At 47.8% G+C, this 20,882-nt stretch overlaps 1 protein-coding gene across 1 annotated transcript in view; it reads left to right on the forward strand.

Annotated features, from left to right (window-relative positions):
- IL1RAP (interleukin 1 receptor accessory protein) overlaps window positions 1-3,675 on the forward strand; it is a 61,230-nt gene extending 57,555 nt beyond the window's left edge. Inside the window, exon 11 of the mRNA XM_024198642.2 lies at window positions 2,804-3,675. Coding sequence (XP_024054410.1) covers window positions 2,804-3,486 — 683 coding nt within the window. The 3' untranslated portion in view covers window positions 3,487-3,675. The remainder of the gene's footprint in view (window positions 1-2,803) is intronic.
- The last annotated feature ends 17,207 nt before the right edge of the window (window positions 3,676-20,882 follow it).

Raw genomic sequence — 20,882 nt, forward strand, 5'->3', positions numbered from 1 at the left:
ACAGTGAACGTACATGACAGTATAGATTGTCTCCTTTATGTCTTAAGGCAGGGCATTGGTCCCTTGGAAGGGAGGTGGAAGGATGCCATATCTTTATACTCACATGTGCCAACTTTTCATAAACTCAAGGTTGGATCTGTGGGAAGACTGTTTTCCTACAGGAGAAACACAATAGGAACAGGGATCCTTTGTTTAATTTGAAACATTGGATGAAACATAATTATTCAGTTATTGCTTCAACATCTGGCATTTCTACTGACCAAGCATATCTTAGCAAAGGCAATGTTGTCTTGTTTACCCCAGCTTTCTCTTAGCTGATCACTATTAGCTAGGCCTCTGGTCTCCAGACCAAACTCTGGACTTTGGGTCTGAAAAAGAGCTGGCACAATCCATATACCAGGTTGTTACATAACATGCACATGGATTTTAACCCTTCAACTGGCTTTGCACACATTGGAATGGACTTTGCTTTCCATTTCATTTGCTGTTTTAAGGCCTTTTTCCATTCTACGTTTTCTCACTTGTGTGACGTATCAGTGTTGTTCGGTTATATATATATATATATATATATATATATATATATTTTACTTTTAAATAAAATGTTTATTTTCACTTTTGTATTTCAGTCTTTGCACAGTTCTCCTGAGTTTCATTTTACTCCATTTCTTCCTCAGCAAATATGTGTAGCCAAGGCGAAATGTTCTGTCCCGGTGGCAACATCTACTGTAAATAGAACCCTAGCGGGTGGAAGTCACCCTTGTGCAGAGACCCAGCATCATGAGGCCTAGGTACCACCTCAGTCACATGTATGCCATACAAATAGTGGTACCTATTCATGTTATAAATAGCACCCAAAGGCCCCAATCAGGGGCCCCCTTGTCGTAGGGGCTGCGCGCATGCACACAAACACACACACACACACACACAAAGTCCCTGCCCTGAAGAGCTTTCAGTCTAAAAAGACAAAAGGGAGATGGCATGGCTATTACCCCATTTTACAGATGGGGAAACCGAGGCACAGAGTAAGTGACATGCCCAAGGTCACACAGGAAGTCTGTGTCAGAGCTAGGAATTCATCCTTAATCAAAGTCAACCTCTCCCTTAGGCGCTTATTCTCCCATCATCCGTTTGTCTGGGAAGGCTTCTCATTCTGCTCAGGCTTACCTCTTTCCTATCTACATACTAGCAGGTTGTTGATGCACAAACTAGCCTTTCCAGACTGCTAGCCAAATGAATGCTTAGGTCACTAGACATACTCTAACTTTACAGCCTTTAAAGGGCTAATAGAAATGCGTCACTTTTAGATTCCTTTTGCACATAACTTTGGGGTGCTCTGCGGTGCACACAGATGCTACCTAAATGTGCAGGCACCAGACCAGAGACCTTCACAATGAAATCACTAGCGAGTAACATTTCCTGCCAGAAAAGCTAATCTCTGTCCTCCCCCTGGTCTGGTTCTGCATTGCACAGCTGAGACCAGACAAACTTGTTAAAACTGCTGAATGATGCAGCAACGTAACGTTCCCGTGTGGCAGCTCCTAGACGTCAGGGATCTGAACAAGGGCGACGGAAGTTGCTGGGTTTGTTCTCCTGTGCAAAGGAAGCTCTTTATAGGGGATTTTTCTTCTTGTGTTTATTAAAGTTTTCCCTCCAGCACCCTCTGCCTCGGTCAAACACTACCAAGTCCCAGCTACCCTGTGCCAGATGCCATCACTCACAGTATGTGGCCAACCCTTCTGTGTTTATTACCATGAAAACCCAATGATGTCAATTAGGGTGAGTGAATTTGCTAAGTGGCACAGCCCTATTAATCCCCATCCTGTTCACTTGCAGCCATTAGTCACAACTGTTGCATTTATCAGCCACTAATACACTTTGTATAACCTGCATCATCTGAGCTATAGCCCGAAAGGCTAAGGCTGTTCCTTGGTTCAGTTCCATTTCAGTACTATTAATAATAGTAAATACACGGGGCTTGTCTTCCACCTTTCCATCTCAGGAGCTCGCCTTACTGTACAAACTTTAATGAAGCCCTCTGCAAGGCAGGACTTTTATTATCCCCATTTTAGAGAAGGGTGAACTGAGATATAGAGGAGTCAAGGGCCAACATTTTCAAAGGTCTCTAATTTGGGATGCTTCCATGTTTGGATGTCCAATGTGAGACAAGAAGAGGTGGCTTTCTGGAGTTGGCAAGAAGCCCCCAGTGATGTCCATTACAGGTGTAGCCTTCTGAAAAACAGGCTCTCGGAGCCAGATGAACTGTTTGCTTTCCTAGATTCCAAGCCAGAAGGGACCATTTTTGATCATCTAGTCTGACCTCCTGCAGAGCACAGGCCAGAGACCTGCCCCACACTAATTCTGAGATATCTTCTAAAAGACATTTGCATTGCTCTAGTGATGCAAAACAGCTGTAAACCCTATAGGCGGGTCATTCCCTACCTATCCCTTGGGGAGACTCTTGCTCCTTCCTGTGAAGTAGGTGCTCCTGGCAGTGCTGGGGACAGAATGCTGGACCAGATCAAACACTGGTCTGACTTAGTATGGTTTGCTCCTAAATTCACTAGCAGCCGTGTAAAGAAAACGTACCAGACAGACACAGAATCTGCCTGCCAACCCTCACCATGATGGGGATGCTGAAAAATCAGCTGTTGAGATTTGTTGTGTGCCAGGACCATGGGCAAGTAAAAGTTTGCTGGGCTGCACTAACCAATTTCTCTCTTCTCCAGCTGGGAAGGGCAATGCATGTGTCCAGTGAAATAGCCTCATTTGGCTTTGTTCTCCTCTCCCGCCCTTGCCTCTCTAGATACCACTGAGGCAGTTTTCGACTTCATTCAGCGAAGCCGGAGGATGATCGTGGTGCTGAGCCCCGATTACCTGACGGAGAAGAGCATCAGCTTGTTGGAGTTGAAGCTGGGCATCGTGTGCCAGAACGCCATCTCCACCAAGCTCATTGTGGTGGAGTACAGGCCGCTGCAGATCACCCATCCTGGCATTCTCCAGCTGAAGGAGTCCGTCTCCTTTGTGACATGGGACGGGGATAAATCCAAGCCATCTGGCTCCAAGTTCTGGAAGGCCTTACGCCTCGCCCTGCCCCTGAGGAGCCTGAGCTCTGGCTCGGGTTGGAACGAGAGCTGCTCCTCACAGTCAGACATCAGCCTGGATCCTGTCCAGAGGAGGAGGAGCAGGTTGAAAGGCCAGAGGGAATCGCAGAGCTCCAGAACGGGCGCTGCTGCTCAGAGCGGGGCGGCCCCAGAACCCAGGCCAAAGACCAAGCACCGAGCCAAGCGGTTCATGCCATGTCAGTGTTGCGTGACGTACTGTGACCGTGGCGATAAACTCAGGCAGAAGAGCCCACCCCTGCCCAAGTCCAAATGGGAGACTCACCTCTGCAAGCCAGTCTCGGGCAGAAACAGACTGGAGCCCCCGGCCGCACAGCTCTGCCAGTACACCGATGTGTCCAACAGCAACGACGTCTGCATTCTGTAGCCGAGTTCCCAGACCACAGCAGAGCCGCTGGGGATGCGAAGCGAATGGAGCAATGACGAGGGTTTTCGGGATTTCCCGGACTGGCTCCACTTCCTTCCACATGTCCTCATTCTTTTCCAGCCAAACGACGGCCATGCAGGAGGGCCGGAGTGATGTTACCAAATGTTCCACTCATTGGCATTTGAGATGGGAAAGACCATCTAGTCCCAAACTGATCTAGGGACCTCTGGGGCCTCACAGGGCATTCGTGGTTGGGTTGCTAAATAGATATAAAAAGACATTCAATCTTTCCCGTATGTTGCTTTCCCCCATCAGCAGTTGCTGTAGTCGGCCCAGGGAGATGGGAGAGGGAAGAGTCCCTGTGAGGTGAATCGGAGGGGAGGTGTTGACTAAACAATCTCCTTATGAAGAGGTACAAAAGTGTGATGTGACCTCAGGCTTGACCCTCCACCTTTGAGTCAATTAAAGCTTCATTACTGATTTCCTTGTGGGCAGGATCCAACCCCAACTCCTGCCGAGGCCGGATTGGTCCTTTTCAGTGTTTCCTGTGGTGCTTTGTCATATCCTGGTTTAAAGGGACATGGTCACCGCTTTAAAAAATAACCCCCGACTCTCTGTAGGCCTTTTAGCGTGCCACTGGTCGAAGTCACCGTTAAGGTCATTGGAGCTGAAAGAGTGAAAAATAGTGTTCTCCAGACAACGCTCTGGGGGTAGATTTTCAGAGGCACAGAGGGTGTGAGGTGCCCACCGCTCATTGCGCTTTCGAGAGTCTTCCCCTTTGTGCACAGGCCGTTTCAGTGGTGGCCCTGTCAGGCCAGTTCCCCCGTTGGTTGGGATGGGCCTTTCACACAGCCACTAACATTTAGAGACATGGGATGGCCAGCCCCAAAAGAGGCGAGATAAGGCCTGAAACACACTTAAAAACCCCACTGTTGAAACGTCCTAGATTTCAAATGGACTGTGTCTCATTAAGTGATTCACAAAAAGGGCCCTTGACCACCTCCCTCGGGTCCGGCAGCAGTGTTTCCTGCTGTGCATCCTGAATTCCCTTTTCCTGTGCTTGGTTTCATCTCGACACCCATTCCCCTCCCCCCAGGGGGTTTGCAAATACTACCACCTTCACCCCCTCAGCTGTCATTTGGTGTCACACATTGAGTTCTGGAGGCCTTTCCCTGGGAATGAATCCCTCCCCCAGCTCTTTAATCGGTCTGATTGCTTGTCTCTAAGTTAAGTGTGGCTGTTATTAATTTTTCTTCTGTGTGGGGGTATGCGTTGGGAATCCACGGTAGGAAGCGTGTGGCTACCAGCCCAGAGGCTCGGTTGGGGTCAATGGACGCAGCTGCATTGACATCATTGAGTCAGTGCAGAGGGTCTGGCCTACATCTGCCTCCGATTAATACTGCCGACCCTCCCGTCATCTCTGAAAGTCAGACAGGTGGCATTCATTTCACAGCCTCTCTCCTGTGCCAAATCTTCTACCCTTTTCTCTGTCATTGAACATAACCCCCGGGGCTTTCCCATTACGATTCATGAGGAACTAAAAAACGTAGCGCGCAGCTGAGGCAAACGTTAGGAGGAAATGGAGAAAGAAAAACATGGTTGTGGAGGAATTCCAAATGAAACTTGAGTCTGAAATGAGCAGCCCTGTCTAGTGTGAAAATTCGAATATCCTCAAGGTCTCGCCCATCATTCCACCCACAGCAGAACTGTTTCTGTCCGTCTTTCTCCAGTACTGCATGACGCCAAGTTTTACATGACTCAAGCCAGGTTCATATAAAGTCACATCAACCTTGAGTGATTAAGTAGAGGAGGAGGAGTCAGGTTGTGTGTGGCAGGAGAGCTAGTAAACGGCATAGAGCTTCGTTAAAAGGGAAGAAAACACACTAGCCTCCCCCGTCATGAACAGCTGGATATGTCACCTCACTGTGGGGGAGTCTCACAGACCTGAAAATACAAGCGAAGAAATCCAAATATTTTGTAATCAGTCATCGCCAGGAGCCGGTTGGGTTATTAATTGGAGGCACAGATCAGGTTTTACCAGAGAGCTCTGTCCTTGGGTGACCATGTTGTAAAGTGGTGAGTTATGTTAAGGACAGAGCTGCCGGTCAAATGTGTTGGAGAGGGTGGTAAAATTGTGAAGGGCTGTAAAAATGGCAAATTCAGCCCTTGCTGGGACAAACTCCCATCCCGCCAGGCAGGGAGGAGGTAAAATGCTAAGGGCCAAAGCCTCAGATGGTGGAAATGGGCGTGTAGCTCCACTGATTTCAGCAGAAGTGTGCCAGTTTATTCCAGCCAAAGAGCTGGCCTAATCTTTGATTATTTGCTATTATAACGATTGGGAGGAGAAGCCGAGTTTTGATATGTCACAAGAATGTGGACGTTCATTTGTTGAAAATTGGTAACGCTCTGTGGCAGCTCGTGCTAATATGACTGGGATAGTTTCCTCTCTCCAGTGTAGCTGCAGAGCTCCAGTCACTGAACCTTAGAATACAGTTAGGTTCATTCCCGACTGTGTGTCCCTCATCTTAATCCTTTTGGGGGGAAATCACTTCAGCACAGAGGGATCCCAGCTCCTGGAGTCCTGTGATTTCTGTGGGAATCTCGGCTTTCATTTTAAAGAAAATTAGGTCTCTAGCCCTCATGCTTGTGTAGAAAAATGTAAAAACGTAATGCCTAACAGCTCCAAAAGCAGAAGGCAACTAAATGAGCCCCACATTTCTTTTTAAAAATCACATGAATTTTAAGGGTCTGCACCAGGGCTATGAATTGCATAAGGACTTGGGTGGGCCCTTTGCACAGGGGTGGATTCTACCCCATGAGAATAACAGTTAAACCATTTCACACTCCATCTGCTATTGGCAGGTGCAGACCTAACAATACAGTCATTGCTCTCCTCTTGGTAAAGATGTAGAGATATGCATAGACCTTTAGCGTGGTGATGGGGGTAGAAAAGGCACTTTCAGATCCATCCTTTTTTGACACATTTCTGGTATTAACATTAAAACTGACATTTTATAGAAACGCTTCAGTCTCAGCACAATGTTGTTGTCACCTTGGGCCTACTGTAGTATGTGGTATCACACACACACACACACACACACACACACACACACACACCTGTCCAGTTACCACGATCAGTCAAAGTGAGTAGATCTCCCTCCTCAACTTGGGATCTGTGTACAGAATCTCCTGGTACAGTAAAACATTCAGACTCTATGGAGTTTTCCCCTGTACTGAGATTGCTGGATTGAAATGCTAATAAGTGTTTACTATACTGGAATAGATTGTTAGTTTCATCTAGAAATATCTCCTGCCTCTGGCAAGGAGCAGCTGCTCATGCTCCAGAGGAAAACTTAAAGTCATAATGCACAGAGCCTTTAGTACAATATTTATACAGACCGCTCCAGCCCCAGCTGCTGGTCAGATGATGTATTGAAGCATGAGGATTCCAAACAGAGCATGTTTCTAGGTGGGTCAGTGAAGGTGGAGGTTGGCCCACCCCTGCTTTTTTATTCTCTTCCTCCCTAGAGATCTGCTGAACTAATTGAAGCTCTGTGAAGCGCCGCAGTCTCCTTTCAGTTTCACTCTGCTCCTCCAACTGCAGAGGGGGAAGAGACTTCTCATGTGCAGCAGGATGCAGAGACCATCGGCGGGCCAAGGCAAAGACTTTGGGGCCCTTGTTCCTGTCTGGAACACATGCTGGGTGTTGTCAACGCCTAAACTACACTTCAGCCATTTTAATCCTCTAGTTCACAAATCTCACAATAGGGAAAAGCCCCAAGGCCTTTTATAGGGAAAGCCTCAAGGAGGATACTCCAGTTAGGTTATCAAAGAGGAGATTAAGGCTGGATTACACTGGATTACCGGCTATAAATACCTGCATGGGGAACAGAAATTTGATAACAGAGGGTTCTTCAATCTAGCAGACAAAGTTATAATAAGAGTTAATGGCTGGAAGCTGAAGTGAGACAAATACACACTAGAAGTATTGTAAGCAAGACACGAAATAATTCTTCTGCTCTACTCCACATTGATACGGCCTCAACTGGAGTCTTGTATCCAGTTCTGGGCGCCACATTTCAGGAAGGGTGTGGGCAAATTGGAGAAAGTCCAGAAAAGAGCAACAAAAACGGTCTAGAAAACATGACCTATGAGGCAAGATTAAAAAAATTGGGTTTGTTTAGTCTGGAAAAGAGAAGACTGAGAGGGGACATGATAACAGTTTTCAAGTACCTAAAAGGTTGATACAAGGAGGAAGGAGAAGAATTGTTCTTCTTAACCACTGAGGACAGGACAAGAAGCAATGGGCTTAAATTGCAGCAAAGGAGGTTTAGGTTGGACATCAGGAAAAACTTCCTAACTGTCAGCGTGGTTGAGCACTGGAATAAATTGCCGAGGGAGGTTGTGGAATCTCCATCATTGGAGACTTTTAAGAGCAGGTTGGACAAACACCTGTCAGGGATGGGCTAGATGATGCTTAGTCCTGCCATGAGGGCCGGGGACTGGACTCGACGACCCCTCGAGGTCCCTTCCAGTTCTATGATTCTATAAATAAGATGCACATTTTAAACAGTGAGGATAATTAGCTATTGGATCCGTTTACTAAGGATTGTGGAGGATTTTTGAAAAGATCCTGGACTTGAAGCAGGAATGAATTCAGGGAAGTCCCTCTGGCCTGTATTATACCAGAGGTCAGACTAGATGATCTAGCCTTAAAATCTATAAAACCCCCTGGGACATGTGTGTTAGGCATCCTCCACTTTTGTGTCTGTGGAGCGAGTGTCTGTTACCGTTCCACCTGTAGAGCCTGTCCCCTAAATTCAAGCTCTAGTGACTCACACTTTTAGCTCTGGAGGTCACCTGTTCAATCCCAGTATCAACTAAGATGCTGTCATCACAAAGACAGGGGATTTCTCTTAATGAACTTGGGGGCAAATTGAGAAGGGACTCCAGGGACTGACTTTCAGAGGTCTTGAGCATCCCTGGCACCCATTCATACACTGTCAGGCCAGAGGGGGCTATCATGACCATCTCCTGTGTGCAAATATCCCCAAGCACTCTACACACTGGTGGTAAAACGCTGTACGTATAGACTGGAGACAGATTTGGGATGTGACCGAGACAGACACAAAAAATCTGGAGATTTGCTTTGGCCCCATCACTTCTTATATCTCGCATTTACCCGTCAGTGAAATGCCGGCTCTTATCTATGGTACTTCTTTGGCTCCCACTCGCATAGTATCTGAGCATCTCACAGCCTTTAATGTGTTTGTCCTCTCAACACCCCTAGGAGGTAGGGAAGCATGTGCCAGGCACCGTACAAACACATGGTGAGAGACAGTCCCTGCTGTAAGAATCTCCATGCTTAGTGAGATCCCAGCCACCGGGACATTCAGTGGTTGGCTGTGGATGCCATGCTGATGGTGTGCTGGGCTAACATAGCTCTGTTTTCTCCCTGCCTTTCCTTCGCGGTCCCTGGAGGGGTCAACACAACAGACACTCTTCAGCAGCAGCCTCATCATTTAGCCGAAGCCTGAATGGGAGCGTTGCTCTGCTGACAGCTCATTTCACATTTCATCAGTTAATAAATGGACTCGCTTTGGAAAGTCCCTGTTATTTTCATGGCTCTGGGTAGCCACGTTTCTGGAGTACAGCAGCTGGCAGGCAGACAGCCCTGGTCCATTCTGGGATGGAGACGTGACTCTCTGTGCCAGGTTTGAATACTAATGCGGCACAGGGTCCAGTTTGGCTCCCTCTTCCTTCAAACCCAAACCTTCCAGGAACACTGCCTCCCTCCTGATCCTCCCCAGCAGTCTCTCTATACTGCCCCTTTCCTGAATTACTGATCCAGGTCTCGTTGGCTGTAAACTCTTTGGGGCCAACCCTTTGTATAGTGCTTGGACATTGACGGTGTTTTCTAAGCAGCATTTGCCCCTTCTGTAGCAGTTTTTATGCAAGGACCTCCGAACATTTTATAGGGGTTAATGCCTTCAGCCCCACAACATCCTTGTGGTGTAGGAAAGCACCGATATCTCCATTTTACATGAGGCACAGAGAATGGCAGTGAATTGTCCAAGGTCACAGCAGAGCCAGGACCAGACCCCACGCCTCCTGACTTCCATTCCTGAGCTTGAACCACAAGGCCATCCTTCCTGTCAGCTTACGACTGGCATGGACAATAAATCACCCTTGGCACCTCTATATGCTTTGTCATCTACAGATCCCCACACTTTACAAAGGAAGGCAAATGTCATTATCCCCATTTCATGGATGGGGAAACTGAGGCACAAAGAGTAGCAGTGACTCACCCAAGGACACATGGCAGGTCAGGGGCAGAGCTGGGACTAGCACCTGGAATTTCTGTTTCCTAGAGTAGTTGCTGTAGCTACTCGAATATACTGCTAATGCAGCCTGCCTTGGTGTCCCAGGGATACAACTGCCTCTGTATCTAACCTTGCTGGTAATAACATCATTGATCCCTTTCAATTCTCCTCCTCTGAGTCTGGTGTTTGGGCTTCCTCTTTAAATAGACTCTGACAATGCACTGGTAACAAAGCAGCATCTGGGGTTTCAGCTCGTCAAACGTTCCAGTATTTGACCGATATCCTAGGGACGTTTGGAGAGGAAAAAGCCTGGCGTGCTGACTTTAACACACTGGGCAAGGAGGAGAGCTTTGTGCAGGGAGCGTACTCAAATGACAACGACGTGGGGGCTGCCCCGTCCTGAAACCACTAAACCCCGGATGTGTGAGCTACCTGCAGCAGGGCTGGTGAGCAGTCATCACTTCTATGAGAGCAATTCAATAGACGTGAGGATCGAGGTTTTAAAGGCCTTGTGGCAATGCATTGCCAAGTCCTGCAGCACAAGCATGTGCCAGTGGGATACTGCCTTCAAACCAATCCCATTGACTGCCCCAGCTTGGTGGTAGATTTCATATTGCAGCAGCTATGTGCAGATCACTCCCGCTGTAGATGGAAACCTGGGAGCTGTAGCGCAGTGGTTCTCATTTCTCACAGAGCTCTTCCAGGGGGTGCATCAACTCATCGAGACATTTGCCTAGTTCTACAACAGGCTACAGACAAAGCAATAGCGACGTCAGTAAAAACTAAAGTTCCATACAACGACTTGTTTGTATGGCTCTAGAGACACTGACATGTAAGGACAATATTGATATTCCAATTAATTTATTTTATAATTATATGGTAAAAATGAGAAAGTCAGCAATTTGTCAGTAATAGCGTGCTGGGACCCTTTTGTATTTTTATGTCTGATTTTGTAAGCAAGCGGTTTTTAAGAGAGGTGAAACGTGGGGGCACGCAAGACAAATCGGACTCCTGAAAGGGGTACAGTTCTCTGGAAAGGCTGAGAACCACTGCTGAAGGGAAACAGTAAGGATGCACCTTTGACTAGAAGCAATTTTGTGAAGTAAAACCAATAAAGAACAATCCAAACCAATACCACAGATTGTAATACCCCTAAACTCAAACAGTGTGAGAGTGTTGGAATCCAAAACAGGATCTGGATTTGGGAGTGGCCCCACTTATAATGGGTCTAGCTAACTCCCAGATCAGATACCTCTGAACGTTGAGGGACTAGCGTTTCAAGGAGTGAATCAGCATTTTGAAGCTTTTAATAACTAGCTTTAAAAATAGCATTGGCAGGAATTAGTATTTCCAAATGGAGTTAAATGAACATTTTTCTTCCTTTCCAGAGATAAACAGTGTCAGAGAGAAAGGCTTATGCTCCATTATAAGCTATTAGTAAACCAGGCCTCCCCCAGGCACTTCTCCTTTCCCCTGGTCTATCATATTCCTCCCTATATTGTCCTTTCTCAGTTACCCCTGCTTTAGACCCCAGCCCTGTAATTAGACCCACCCCCAGAGAGCCCCACTGACTTCCCAGTGACCTATGAGTAAGTGAGACAAGCCCATGAAGTGACCTTACTACTAAAGTAAAAAGCAAATGCTTGAGAAACCAGCATAAACCCTTCCCCCACTTCTGACCTCACAGCCTCAGGTGAGTCTCTTTATACGCTACCCAATTAGTTAGCTCATCAGTCAATTTACACTAATCAAATCAGCTGCAACCCTCCGGTGCAGCCCATCTGAAAAATAACCAAACATCCTCAAGCCAAACGGGCTCACAAATGCTTTAGGGGATTAGGTACCCATCTACCACAACCCAGTCCTAATGAGCTGGTTACACTACAAAATGCATTCTTCCCTTGGGAAGTGGAAGGAGAAAATGAAGGTAATTGAAGATGGTTTTCCCCTGGGAAGTGGATCAAATTGTAACCACAGAACAGGTCTGGAGAGAACGTCGTGGCACATGCGGAGTAATATGTGCTTTTACAAGGATATGCAGCAGTTACCCTGCTGGTGGACTCTTTATTCCACATTACTGTAGTATCTGAGGGCCTCATGATCTTAAGTGTATGTACCCTCCCAATACCCCTGTGAGGTAAGGCAGTGCTGGTCTCTCCATTTTACAGATGGCAAACTGGGGCCTGGGGAGATACTAAGGGCCACATTTGTAAAGGTATTTAGGCACTTAATTCCCATTGAGAGATAGGTGCCTAAGTCACTTTAAAAATTTGGCCCTAAGTGACATGCCCAGGGTTACCCAGGAAGTCTGTAGCAAAGCAGGGAAATGACTCATTATCTGGCATCAAGTGTCTTATCAGAGCTGGCACAATATTATTCAGTGAATCTATATTGTTTGAATACCAGTGAAATTTGTCATATAAGATTGTCCACTAATACCTTTTTCCTGCTATTCCATCGGCTGTACCCATTATGTGCCAGCACGGATATTCCTGCTTTCCATTCCTTTCAACTGATTGAACATTCTTCCCATCTGTACAAAGAGCCAGATGTTTCTGGTATGTACATTCCTAGATTTATCTGGAGATGGGGCTGATTCACAGAGTTCGTCTCCACAATGAGCTCTGCAGCAACACTTCTGCAAAGCACAGAGTGGCTCAAGCTGGGTTTTTCTAGGTTCGCCCATTACAGAGAGAGGCCGGAGCTGGGGAGTTCACCGCCAGATCTGAACTTCAGTGGTGGGCGAGGGAGCCGGGATACAAGTCTCGATTTCAGGCCCACTGGACACAGAGGCCCAAGTTGTGTCCCTGAGATCTGTGACATCTACAACTCAGGGGCTTTCTGAGGCTGCTCTTGGTGGTGGTGATTGGAAGGCAGGATGTTGTGGGACCAGTTGGCACACCCATCCCCTCGTCCAGGGACCTGCCGAAGTCATGCCCAGAAGCACAAAGGCCAGGATCGTTGTGAGCTCATGGTCTGGCAGTAAGTGCTGCATCCTTCTTGCCAGATGCAGATGGCAGACAGCGTTTCTGGCAGCTGTAGCTACTCAGGTGTCTTAAGACCAGACTCTAAAACTCCCAGACTTACTGTTTGGAGTCAGACACCCCTCAGTGCTGGGTGATGCTAAGGTGGTGGCTAGCTCTCCAGAATGGTGTCCTCTTCCCAACAACCACCCCTCCGTCTTGCTCAAGTTTGGTTTCCAGCAGCTGCCTTTCATCCAGTTGCTGACCGTGGCCAGGCTCTGAGATCAGTGGGTGATGGTGCTGCATGTGGTATAAAGCGGGGTGTCATCCATGTATTGTTAGCATTCCAGTTAGTGACGTCTCATGGTGTCCTCCACTAGCTTCATCCAGATGGGTGATAGACTAGAGCAGGGGTAGGCAACCTATGGCACACGTGCCGAAGGCGGCACGCTAGCTGATTTTCAGTGGCACTCACACTGCCTGGGTCCTGGCCACCGGTCTGGGCGGGCTCTGCATTTTAATTTAATTTTAAATGAAGCTTCTTAAACATTTTAAAAACCTTATTTACTTTACAGACAACAATAGTTTAGTTATATATTATAGACTTATAGAAAGAGCCCTTCTAAAAAGGTTAAAATGTATGACTGGCATGCAAAACCTTAAATCAGAGTGAATAAATGAAGACTCGGCACACCACTTCTGAAAGGTTGCCGACCCCTGGACTAGAGCCGTGGGACTCCACAGGTGAGAAGGCTAGTGGCAGAGGCGAAGTTGCATGTCCCTGCTCACTCTCAATGCAGCCCAAAAGGAAGGATTTCGGCCAAACCTCTGCTTTCCCATTAACCTTTGCTACATTTAGAAGCTAGACAAATTCAGACTGGAAACAAGCTGTACATTTTTAACCGTGAAGGTAACCATTGGAACAACTTACCCAGGGTTGTGGTGGATTCTCCATCGCCGACAGTTTTAAAATCAGGATGGGATATTTTTCGAAAAAACCTGCTCTAGGAATTATTTTGCAGAAGGTCTATGCAGGAGATCAGACTAGATGATCACAGTGATCCCTTCTGGCCTGGGAATCGCTGAGTCTTCCAAGTGGGACAATAATTGACTGTGATCCACGGTGTTGAATGCTGCAGATATCTACTAATATGAGGCCAGTTCGACACTACAAAGTTCAGCCAGCACAGTTGTGTCTGGTACGAGTGTGAAAAAATCCCCCCCCCCCCGCCCGGCGACATAGCCAGCAGAACTCCCAGCATAGACACAGCTATATCCAGAGAAGAGGGCTTTCGTTGGCGTAGCAAACGTTCAGGTTGGTGGTGTTACCATCTCGGCTGAAGAACTCCTTCTGTCTGCGTATGCTGTATCTACACGAGGGGGTTATGCTGGGATAGGCTCTGTAGTGTACACATGGCCTGAGATTAGACAGTGTCCCCGTATTAACCAGCAAGAAGAGGTCACCCTCAGTGAAAATGCCACTAGTGGTGAAAGTCTTGTTTCTCATCAAACATGTAGCAGTTTCCCCCGAAGAGGTGTCCATGCCTGGCCAGCAGGGGACACCATGGGGGCATTGGCAGAGCTCAGTCATAAGGGCAGAGGCTTTCACAGGTCCCGCTATGCAATATCTCCTTGCCGACCATTTCTCCTTGCCCCACCCATTCAGCAGCACCAGACTCATGCTCAATTTCTAAAAGAAAACAACACACCTTGTTATCCTGCTAAAGCCCCACTTCTTAAAGGATTCATTTGTTTTGGACACGTTTTCTGGGCCGTGGCCCCTTTCCGTTACCTTAACATTCATGCTGGGAGTCTCATGATATTCCCTCTACACGTAGGGCAGGCATGCTGTCCAAGCCCCCCTGCTCATTCCCCGCACACACACTTCAAACCTGACCAGTGTATCTCAAGAGAGTGGAAACTATTTGTTAAATATATTTGCCCAGAAATTATTTATAGCTTGTTCCTAATCAGCTGTAGGGAAGCCACCACTCCACACTGCACAAAGACGTCCTTGTCCGAAGAAGTAACCAATGAGCTTCGGCATGACCATTCACTTCCTCAGTGACCTCGGTGACCGTGGACCCAAATGGCCAGCAATCTGTAGCCTGGACCCTTTGACCATTAGAGGCCATCAAACAGGAGTGACAGAGTTAAGGGTTGGGTTCTGTCTCCTCAAAGTGTTGTCAGACAGGCGTAGAAAATACTGACCCATAACTCCATGACATGACATTGTCCTATCATTGAGTCAGAATATAGGCAAGGCAGGTCTCCCCAACACAAATTCAGTTCAGGATTCATTTGTCTAATGTCCCTCAGATTTATCTTCCAAGTCATGTGTGAGAACCTCTGAAAACTCAGGGCTGTCCTACAGTATGGTGGTAACCTCATGGCTTAGTGTGAGCACCCACTCTCCTTGCTAGCCCCAGAACTGAGATGGGGTCACAAACACCCTGATGCCAGGAGGTGTAGATTCAGGAGTTCAGTCCAGGGGGATTCAGCTCATACTACAACTATTTCCAAATTCCTTCTCTGTATCTAGGTTTGGATTTCAAGCACCAACCTCCCTCAAAGTTCAGAGCTGTTGAGATCCAGGCTTTTGGGTTAGACCCATCACTACACTACACTAGTCTCTTCCGTTAAGGGGGCTTTTCTCCCGAAGAAACCAGACGGCTTCCAGGAATATTGAGCATTAAGGGACTGCATTAAGGTTCAGTCTTCAGCACTGACAGCAGCTGCTGAAGGGAGACATAACATGGGCACATATGTATTCACACACATATTCAAGAGTAGGGCTGGTCAAAAAAAATTCCATTAACACTTATTTTCAACACATAATTAGGTTTTCAACTGAACCAAACTTTGCACTGAAAGTGTCAAAAATATTTTGTCAGAAAACCAAAAATTTTCAGACAAAAACCATTTCCCCTTCTGGTCTTAGATAATTTTTGTCTAAAATATTTTGGTTTTGAGGTTTTTGGTTTTCTGAGGGGGGGAAAAACCCCAGAAATTTTCCATTGAACTTTTCTACAAAAAAATTTTTTCTCCCCATTTTTGTTGATTTTTTCCATGGAGAAAGCCCCTGTTTTCTGACCAGCTCCTATTCAAGACACTGTCTTTACATAAGAATGGACATACTGTGTCAGACCAAAGGTCCATCTAGCTCAGTATCCTGTCTGCTGACAGTGGCCAATGCCAGGTGCCCCAGAGGGAATGAACAGAACAGGGAATCATCAAGTGATCCATCCCGTCGCCCATTCCCAGCTTCTGGCAAAAGGAATATTTGCAGGAAGCAAATTAGAGGAGGCTAAGGGTACATCTACCCCCCAAAAAACCCCAAACAAAACTCCAGTGCCAGTGAGTCTCAGATCCTGGGTCAACTGACACAGGCGTGAGCTCCGAGGCTCCAAATAGCAGTGTAGATATTCCCACTTGGGGTACGTCTATACTTACCTCCGGGTCCGGCGGTAAGGAATCGATCTTCTGGGATCGATTTATCGCATCTTGTCTAGATGCGATAAATCGGTCCCGGATCGATCCCGGAAGTGCTCGCCGTCGACGCCGGTACTCCTGCTCCGCGAGAGGAGTACGCGGAGTCGACGGGGGAGCCTGCCTGCCGCGTCTGGACCCGCAGTAAGTTCGAACTAAGGTACTTCGACTTCAGCTACGTTAACGTAGCTGAAGTTGCGTATCTTAGTTCGAAGTGGGGGGTTAGTGTGGACCAGGCCTAAGGCTGCTCTGAAAACCGGCGAGTTGGGAGGGTCTGAGAAAAGGTGTGTTTCTATTGACATTTTCTGTTTTTTTCAATTAAAACCAACATCTATCAAAACCCAGAAAGTTTTCCTGCAAGTGTAACAAAAGCTGAAATAAATGTGTGCACAATTTTTTTTAAAATAAAAACAAACTATCCTTTTCTTTAGAAATGTTTCATGGAAAATACGTCCCGGTTTTTACCACTATCGAATTGACGCTAATCCCCCCTCCTTCTCTGCCACGGCTCTTTGCTCAGCACTGTTATTTTTTCCTGCCAAAGGCTCCTCCGATGGTTTCCGACAGACCATCCATTGAGCTCATAGTCTGATGAATTGACAATTGATTCAAGAAGGTTCCAGGGCAACATGTTTTTGGAAAGGAATGTGGTGAGGCTATTTTTGCATCCATTTTTCATCCATTCCTTGCCCTCAAAATAGTCCCGGCACAGTTCCGGCCCACGTGCAGGCTAGAAATAGAGGGAATTTTCCTTTCCAGTGCACCCAGAGATGCCTTTCCCCATTAAGGGTGTCTGTTCTAAACTTTTCAGAAGAGCATCGCTCTCCCGCACTAACTACCACATCCCTCCTGCGCAGAACTAATGACCTATGTGCATAGGGAGACACTTATCCAGAGATGGGCCAAAAAAAGATCAGAACAGACTGGCCGCTTCAGGACTTTCAGCCTGATATAGCAAATAGCTGATTTTTTTTTATTATTGACCAGAGCAGATTGCTCAGTATTTCCCTGTCTTCTGTTTAATGACCACAAGAGGGCAAAGCAGGCCGCTGTATGATGATTGTATAGCCAGGAGGTAGCTCACCCGAGAGGCCTGCTGTCCTTGGGTCACAAGGCTCTTAGCTGGAGGCTTTTCTGCAGTATCCTGCAGGATGAAGCAGGTCTGGCTGCTGAGTGGGGCTTGCTGGATAATAGCGCGGTTGGCAGATGCACAATAGCACCCAGAGGATTACCTAGGTTTACTTTTTCTGGAGGAGTTTGAATTTCACCCAGAGGCAGCCATTGTCCAATGTTTCCTGTTTCTGGGGCACAGTGTCACCATGCAGTCTTGAGTCCTGTTTCTCCTCTTACAGCGTAAGTCAGGAGTAGCTCCACTGAAGCCAACGAGGCCAAGGCGGTGTTAAACTTTACGTGCCCTGGAGGAGTGAATCGCAGACGCACGGTGTCCCTGGGAGTGAAAAGAAGCTCCTTTCTGTACATGCTGTTCCTACAAAATATCAGTGCCGTACAAGAAACCACAGCTAAGCACTGAGAAGCCAGAAAATGGCCAAGTAAAGGGTGCCCTTGCAACCTTAACTCTGCCCCCTTGTGAATCTGCACCACAAGACACTTCTTTAGTAAGAATTAAGCTGCTTCTCACTTCAGTGAGCACTACAATATGGCCTGGTGTGCAAGCCCCGGCTCCCAGAGCTTTCTGGCTCCTGACTCCTCAACCCTGGGAGCCCCAGATCCCAAGCTCCCAGGCAGCTTGCTAGGTGCGCTGCCATACAGCCAGGGCGTTCAGGGCGTTCAGGCTCCCAGGGGAACTTGACAGCCCAGGAAGCTTATTTTGGTTTGGAAACATTCTTGCCGCGGGGGTTTCCAAAACAAAATATGGCCGATTTCCAGGTCCACGAAAAATGCTGAATTTGGGGATTTAATTTCAGTGGTGCGGGAACAATTTTTATAGTGGGGGTGCTGAAGGCAGAAACCATGTATGTGGGTTATTAAGCCAGGGAGTACGGCAACACCCCCGGCACCAGCACCAATGCTTAATGTCCCCAAACTCAACATTCTTCCGTGGACTTGGAGGTCTGTCTCGCAGCCAGCTCTCCTACTGCGTATTAAGTACCAGGGGTTGACACAGTTCCTAGCACTCCACACTCAGCTCCCTTCAGCTTGCAAACACTTGGAGTGGAAATCACCTGGTGTCAGCCTGTGGCAGGAGAAGTGCAAACAGAGAGTTGGCTGGAACACCTGGGTGCCAAGAGCAGCCGAGCCAAGGAGGAGAGGGGGGCTCGCAGCATCTGCCTTTCAGGAGCGTCAGCAGGTATTCTTCTGCCCAGCAAGGACCCTGCAGACACAAGGGCTCTATCCCTGAAACGGACAGTCAGCCCAGAAATGGCACCCTCCGAAGGTCAGTCCCTTGCACAGGTGAGCCGGAGCCCAAGTCAATACTGCCCATGCATGGCCCTGCTCCCAAGAACTGTAATGGTTCCTGGGTTTGTGTAACTGCTCTGTACAAATCCATCTAGCGAAGACATTCGTTATCCTGCTTACGGCCACACCGGACCTCGTAACGAATGTGGTGCAGACAACAGGCAGGGTCAGATCCTCAGCTGGTGTTAATTGGCATAGCAGAAGGGCCAGGATGCTGAAATCAGTGGAGCTATAACAACACCCACAGCCCCCCCAATTGTCAGTGGCCAGGATTGAACCTGGGACCTCTGAAGTTTAGTGCAGGAGCCTCTACTGCATGAGCTAAAAGCCACCTGGCGCTTAGCCACGGCTGTAGTAGTCTCATCGATCTCTAGCAGGGCTAGGTGCCACTAGAGGGGGGCCCAGCGCCACACCACACAGGCCTGGGTTACGCTACGCTGACTGACACCAGCTGAGGCTCCCCCCCCACAATTACTGTATTACGGAGAGGCAGGGGGCGCCTCATAGTTAAGACTTCAGCCAGTTTCTCTCCACCTTCGGTATTTATCTGGCCCCCAGCCCCACACCCTGAACCCCTCACACCCGTGAGTGTATTTATCCTCACAGCCCCCCTGTGAGGCGGGGCATTAGACTGAGGGGCTACTGAGGGCCAGCACCTCAAAGAGGCTAAGGCCCTGATCCGGGCAGGAAATCAATGGACGTCAGGCACTGAAAGGCCTTGAAGGATCGGGGCCTACGTGACTCGTCCCACAGGACGTCTGGGGAGCAATGAACTGAAAAATGATACAACTTTACGTGAGCTTCCCCGTCACTGACCTACAGAAACAGGCCAGCAAATCGCCTGGTGACTGAGAGTGGAAGGGAGGGTGGCTTTGCAAGGCTTCAGGAGAACGAGGTGAATGGGTTGTGACTGGCAGGTCTTTACAAACGGCTGCTGCTCGGCACTGGCAACTCGCCAATGTCTTAGTCTCCCTCCTGCTCGGTCACAGCCCCCACCTCGTTAAATCGCCTTGGAAATGCACGGACGGCCGGAGCTGAGGGAAACAAGCGGTCAATAAGCAAAGTTGTGGAGAACTTGGGGACTGATCCTCTTCTTGTGCATTTCAACGGGAATTATCCTGCCCCCATTAACGGCAACGGGAGAACTTACCGCATTTGCCTTGGATTTAATTGGGAACAGGATAAGGAACTCTGGCTGCAATGTTTAAGTTTGTTTGTTTAAAATTAAGCACCACAATCCATATGCTGATTTTCAGAAGCACTGAGCAGCCATTAAGCCTAATGGGAATGTCAGGAGATGACAAGTAACCTTTTTTTTAAGCCTTGCTTTCCAAACATGGATAAGTTTACAAGGTAATGAAGCAGCCCCAGAGGTCTGGACTCCTTTGGCTATTGGTAAATTGTATGCAGAGACTCTCACTTCTAGATCTAGCTTGAGACGTTAGTTGACAGACAGTTGTGATCATGTGTTCAGTGGCCTGCTATGATCTCAAGAGCCACTTCCTAGTGGCCAGCTATCCACATCACAGAGGACACTAACTGTCCCCTTTGCTACCAGTCTCATGAGATACACTAAGGACCAAATGGACATAACAGCTCAACTTCCAGAACAGAGTTGAAGCACGGTAGCTGCGTGGCCTGGGAGAACCAGCTTGTACCATCCCTGTTCATGCTCCACCTGTTCTGTGCACAAGCTGCAGAGTTCTTTCCCCATCATGCTGAATCCTTTCTCCAACACTGAGTTCACTGAACCCATTTGTAGCGAATCAGGAGAATCTTAGAGAGCTTTTTAATGTCCGGAAATTAAGCCCATGGTGGGCAGCATGAACTGACGCCACCTGACCCTGCACAGGTTCCATTGGTCCCAGGAACAAACCCTCGGCAGGTCTGAAGGATCAGATAGCATCATACAATGAACTCCCTCTTTTTGAAACATTCAATGATAGATGTTTAAACAGCTGCAATTATAAGGTTCAGGGAGGGAAAGTGAAAAGGCATTGTCTTGCATTAGAGCCACAACTGGAACGGGGCCAGAGGTGAGGAGTTTGTGGGTGACCTGTGTACATTTTCATTCATTTTGCTGAATCCCCTGCATGGCGTAACTTTCTCCGTGGGAGATTTAGCCAAGCAGTCAAAAGAAAAGAAAGAAATGTGGACAAACCAGCTTCCGTGATTTATTGCCGAGGGAGATTGTTCTCGTTGG

This window comes from Terrapene carolina, unplaced genomic scaffold (assembly GCF_002925995.2).
Source record: "Terrapene carolina triunguis isolate 2854851 unplaced genomic scaffold, T_m_triunguis-2.0 Scaffold88, whole genome shotgun sequence".
Taxonomy (NCBI): Eukaryota; Metazoa; Chordata; order Testudines; family Emydidae; genus Terrapene; species Terrapene triunguis.